General features: G+C 36.6%; 1 protein-coding gene across 1 annotated transcript in view; it reads right to left on the minus strand.

Annotated features, from left to right (window-relative positions):
• lhx4 (LIM homeobox 4) overlaps positions 1-4761 on the minus strand; it is an 11900-nt gene that overhangs the window by 5707 nt on the left and 1432 nt on the right. The window contains exon 2 of the mRNA XM_032525634.1: positions 1614-1785. Within this exon, the coding sequence (XP_032381525.1) occupies positions 1614-1785 (172 nt within the window). The remainder of the gene's footprint in view (positions 1-1613; positions 1786-4761) is intronic.

The following is a 4761-nucleotide window of genomic DNA, read 5'->3' on the forward strand; positions in this document are numbered from 1 at the left end:
TGTGTGTGTGTGTGTGTGTGTGGAGGAAGAGGAAAAAAAGAAGGAGGAGATGGGGTGCCCACAGTAAACACACCCAGAGGAGAACCAATAAAACACTGACTCGGGAGAGGCTTTAAATCAGACAGCCTAACCACAGATATAAAAAGAGCAAGGTGAAGCCTCCAAATCACGACTTGGAGGCATACACCACTGAATCTGTGTGTCTACATGTGTGTATGTCTATGTTTTCCAGTCACACAGGTGTCCCTCGCCACAGCACTGAAGATGCAAACGTCCCCCTGCTGTCACCCGGGGTCGACTAACACTGTTAGCTCTCTTTAGGTCTCATTCAAGCTTTGAGCATTAAAACCTTTCAAACATGATTTAGTGAAAAGCCTGGATCTGCTGACCCTGTTTTGGATAAAAGTCAAACTCAATTGTCTTCTCTAATGCCTCAAAAATCCAATCGTTTACAAGAAAGAAAGATAGGGGGAAATGGCAAAAAAGAGAGTAACAGAAAAGGGGTTTTGAGCTCTTGTTTTTTACTTCTTCTTTATGATGTCAGCAGGACTAAACAGCCAGTAAAAAGGTGAATTATGTAGAAATATGAATATTCTGAATACCTTAATCAATAAATAAATCATACAATATTATTAAAATTATGTATACCTAAACAAATAAAAATAAATAATCATAAAATTAAAAATTGAACATGGGAATTTTTTGTTTGAATTACTTTCAATCATTTTGGAAGATTGTGTTGAGACCTTATTTATCTGTCATTTTAATTGTATATATGTACGCATTACTGTATTTATTTATATATATATATATATATATATATATATATATATATATATATATATATATATATATATATATATATGTTCAAATAAACTACTACTACTACTACTAAAATACAGTCCAACATGGTACCTTGAGCTGAGTAATAATGATATCCATTTATAACAGACCAGCAAAGTTATAGATGTTACAAATAATAATAATAATACAAAATCATTTCAACTATTAGATATAGATAATCAATATTACTAACGTTGGCTCTCTAGCTCCCTCTGGATGTTTTGGTTTAAGAAATAGGCTACATAATAAGATTGTTAAAACTTACTATAAAAATAAGTAGATTGTCTTCATTTATTACAATAAAGCATGACTTTCCATGAAATAAAAAGGCTTCTCAAATTCCTAAACAAAAAATGATATTAACTAGAAACACTGGATTCATGCTAATATGCTAATTAGCAACTTCGAAATCAAGTAGCTAACTTAACGTTAGGCTAGCAAGTTAAGCTAATGTTGCTAACATTTTTTTACCACATGGAATATAGTAGGCTGTTTTTTAAATATCAAAATATACGAATTATTCAAAGACTTATTTCCGTAAGAATCAGTCCCTTTTCACCCTTATCAGTGGTGAAAGTGAGCAACATGTTGAATAAAGTCAACGTTACTTTCTCTGGGGGCAACTCTGCTAGCTTGCTTGGATCATGTTTGCTTTCACAATTTAGCTAGGCCAAGAAACCAACTCAAAGAAAGCCTGGGTTAACTATGAACAAATATATAAGAACAAATATATAATTTCATCATTAAGACAAAAGAAATAAGAAACTGACTTGAAGAAATCCTCCTTGCAGTAGACGCTCCCTGCCCGGGAGAAGCATTTGTCCGCCAGCGGAGTCTGACAGTCGGCGCACTTGAGGCACTTGGAGTGCCAGTGTCTGTCCAGCACCTTCAGGATGAACTTGTCCAGGATGTGTTGACTACAGCCGGCACACTGAGGGATCTCTGCGGGGGGGGAAAGAGCGCACACACACACACACACACACACACACACACACACACACACACACACACACACACACACACACACACACACACACACAGTGAGTGTAGAACAGAGAGAGGTGAGCATCCCTTGATATCCATAGAAATAAATGTTATCAGGCAACCGTTAGACACGGTATAACTACATGCTTATAAATTTGAATCTGAATCTGAAAACAGGTGGATTTTCCCTCCATCATGTCTCAACCTGCAGGTCAGTCTTGAAAAGCACACTAGCCTATATATTTCTGTCTTTACATAATATTAACTGGTCATTTGAGATTCATAATAGGACAATTGTTATATTGTATTATTTATGATATTCAAAGATACAAGTCGTATTTTCAAAAGCTTCAATCAGTCTCTTTTATTTTAGCCATATTCGTTTTGAGTAGTTAGTTTTATTTTGACCCACTTTTGTCTCGCTGATTTCTTATTTTTAATCATGTGAAATTACGTGATGACTTTTTTTGAATTTTTCATATTTGTTAACAATAAAAATAGAGGATGCCACGTATTAAAAAGGCAGTTAATCTGTAGGCTATATGAAGCGCTTTGAAGAAGAAAAAAAATGTCCGTCACTGTCCAAGGTGCTGAACTCAGAGCTGTTTCCCAGCACTGCACGCGTAGACGTTCTTCATATTGATTTGTATTAATTTTGTTAACCAGTGCTGTTTCTCTGAAGCTTGATCATCTATCCAGATGTGCTTCTGCTTCTGCTATGGTGGCAAATCAGGGTCAAGGAGGTTCAATTTAATTTAGTGGTTGTGAAAAACACTACATGGGAAGCAGCAGCAGACCACATGTGCACCCAGAGAAAGAGAGACCGTACTGATTCCCTGAGGTTACATATTCAACAGCGGCGTCTCTGATCTACAGTGAACTGCAGATTTCAAAAACTATCCTAGCATTTAACTCATCAATCAAAGAGAGTCGAATGTTGGTCCATAACGAAATAGATATTTCCTCTCAAGCTAAACCTTTAATAAACCAAATGCCATAAATTAGTCTAACTAAACACAGATATCCTAACACAAGATATGTTGTGCATAATCTAGTTTATTTCATAGGCATTTAAACTGGTGTCTTTAATCATATGCTTTCCATTACATTTAACAGAGAATCAATCCGTTATTTATATTGTGTCATCTGAAAACCAACCTTCAATCTTCTTCAATTATTCTGTAAATAAATAGCAATGCCATTTTTAATACATTTGCTTTCGTGGCTTCACTTAGTCAAACATCCACATGATATCTGATAATGCAAAATCAATATCGAGGAGAAATGGAGAGAAAACACCAGACACAACACACACGCGCGCTCACACGAGCTGCGGCGGCGAGGCTGTTCACTGTTAAGACAAAACATCATCTAGGCCTATGATAGCCGTCTAAATCTTATCACAGCACACACAGAACAAAGCTCCCGGGTTATGCAACATGGAGGTCGAGGCAGTTTGCACACAAGTAGACACACGCATGTTGTATGTAAATGCACGTTCAGCCCGTTAAATGTGCAGAATATGTAATAAAGTTGTGCTAGTTCATTTGCGTTAAAATACTTTTAATTCGAGACATTTGTGACTGAAATGAATTACATTTAACTGTACCAAAAAATAACAAGCATATTTTTTTCATATTAGTTCGTATTTTTCTGAAGAAGATAAAATGTAACTTGCTTAAAAATATCCGGCCTATTCATATTTCATTTTACAGCAAAAAAACAGCAAATGACAACGATGCCCACAGTAACTACAGAGCAACATTCCTGCACAGACAGACAGGGTCATAGCGATGGACTGGCTTTGTTTAACCTCGATAGTGAGTGAATTCAACAGGGATGGTGCAAGAAGTTATTTAGAAAGGATTGCGCTTGAATCTGCGTCTTGGCTTTTTTTTTTAACATGAGGAAAAACAGAGGCATTTTGAATATCTGGAGATAAGTGGTGGGTGGGCGAAGCTGAGCGGGTGCGACAGAAATGATGCTTAAAGGAAAGCAGCACAATCTTGGCAACGACACAAGGGCCACCGTCCAGTGTGTGTGTGTGTGTGTGTGTGTGTGTGTGTGTGTGAGAGAGAGAGAGTGTAAGAGTATGTGAGAGTGTGTGAGAGAGAGAGAGAGAGAGAGAGACGTCTTTATGTCTTGAAGACGAGGTCTTCATATCTTGGTATCTCTTGCCACCACTCTCCACTCTTTCAATTCATTCTAGCCTATAATTCAGTCTCATCATCTCCCTCATTTCACACAGGAAGTAAAACACATTTACAGTCCAACAGTTTTTTATTTTTTTCTATGTAGAATAAGTGCAGTCTGGCAGCCATTTAAACTTTCAATTGTCAAATGATTTGTGGTAATTAAACGTGGAGTAAACACTACATATCCCAGAATAATAGCCGGCAGGTTAGGGTTTGGGTGTAATTGCCCTGAGTCAGCAGAGCACTCTGTTCATGATATAAAATAAAGGTGTAGATAAATTCTCTGTTGCTTTTATTCCTGCAATAATCCAGGTTTAAATCCAGGATGAATGCTGGTATGCTGCAGGGGGTTGAGTGGCAGGATCTTTATCCAATCTTTTAATCTGACTCGATTTATAAAATTAAAGAGCATAAGCCGATAGTCTCTTTGTTGGTTAGGTTTAAATACTTTGTTGAATTCTAAAATGCCAACATAAAGTTATTCTATCCCCCTTGCTTTTTATTCTTCGCATTAGGTTTGTTTACACTAAACAGGCGACAACAATGTGGTACAAAGAGAATATTATTATTTTGTATTTTGGGTTATTTGGAAGCCAAATGTGTGTCATAATTTAGCCTAAATATTTAGACCTGGAAAGAACAATTTTGATCAAACATCGTATCATCGGTGTTTTGAAATCTAGGAACCGTCCTGTAATTATCTCACTTTATCATCCCATTTTTTTTTTTTTTTGGAGGT

Source organism: Etheostoma spectabile, chromosome 9, assembly GCF_008692095.1.
Source record: "Etheostoma spectabile isolate EspeVRDwgs_2016 chromosome 9, UIUC_Espe_1.0, whole genome shotgun sequence".
NCBI classification, from domain to species: Eukaryota; Metazoa; Chordata; class Actinopteri; order Perciformes; family Percidae; genus Etheostoma; species Etheostoma spectabile.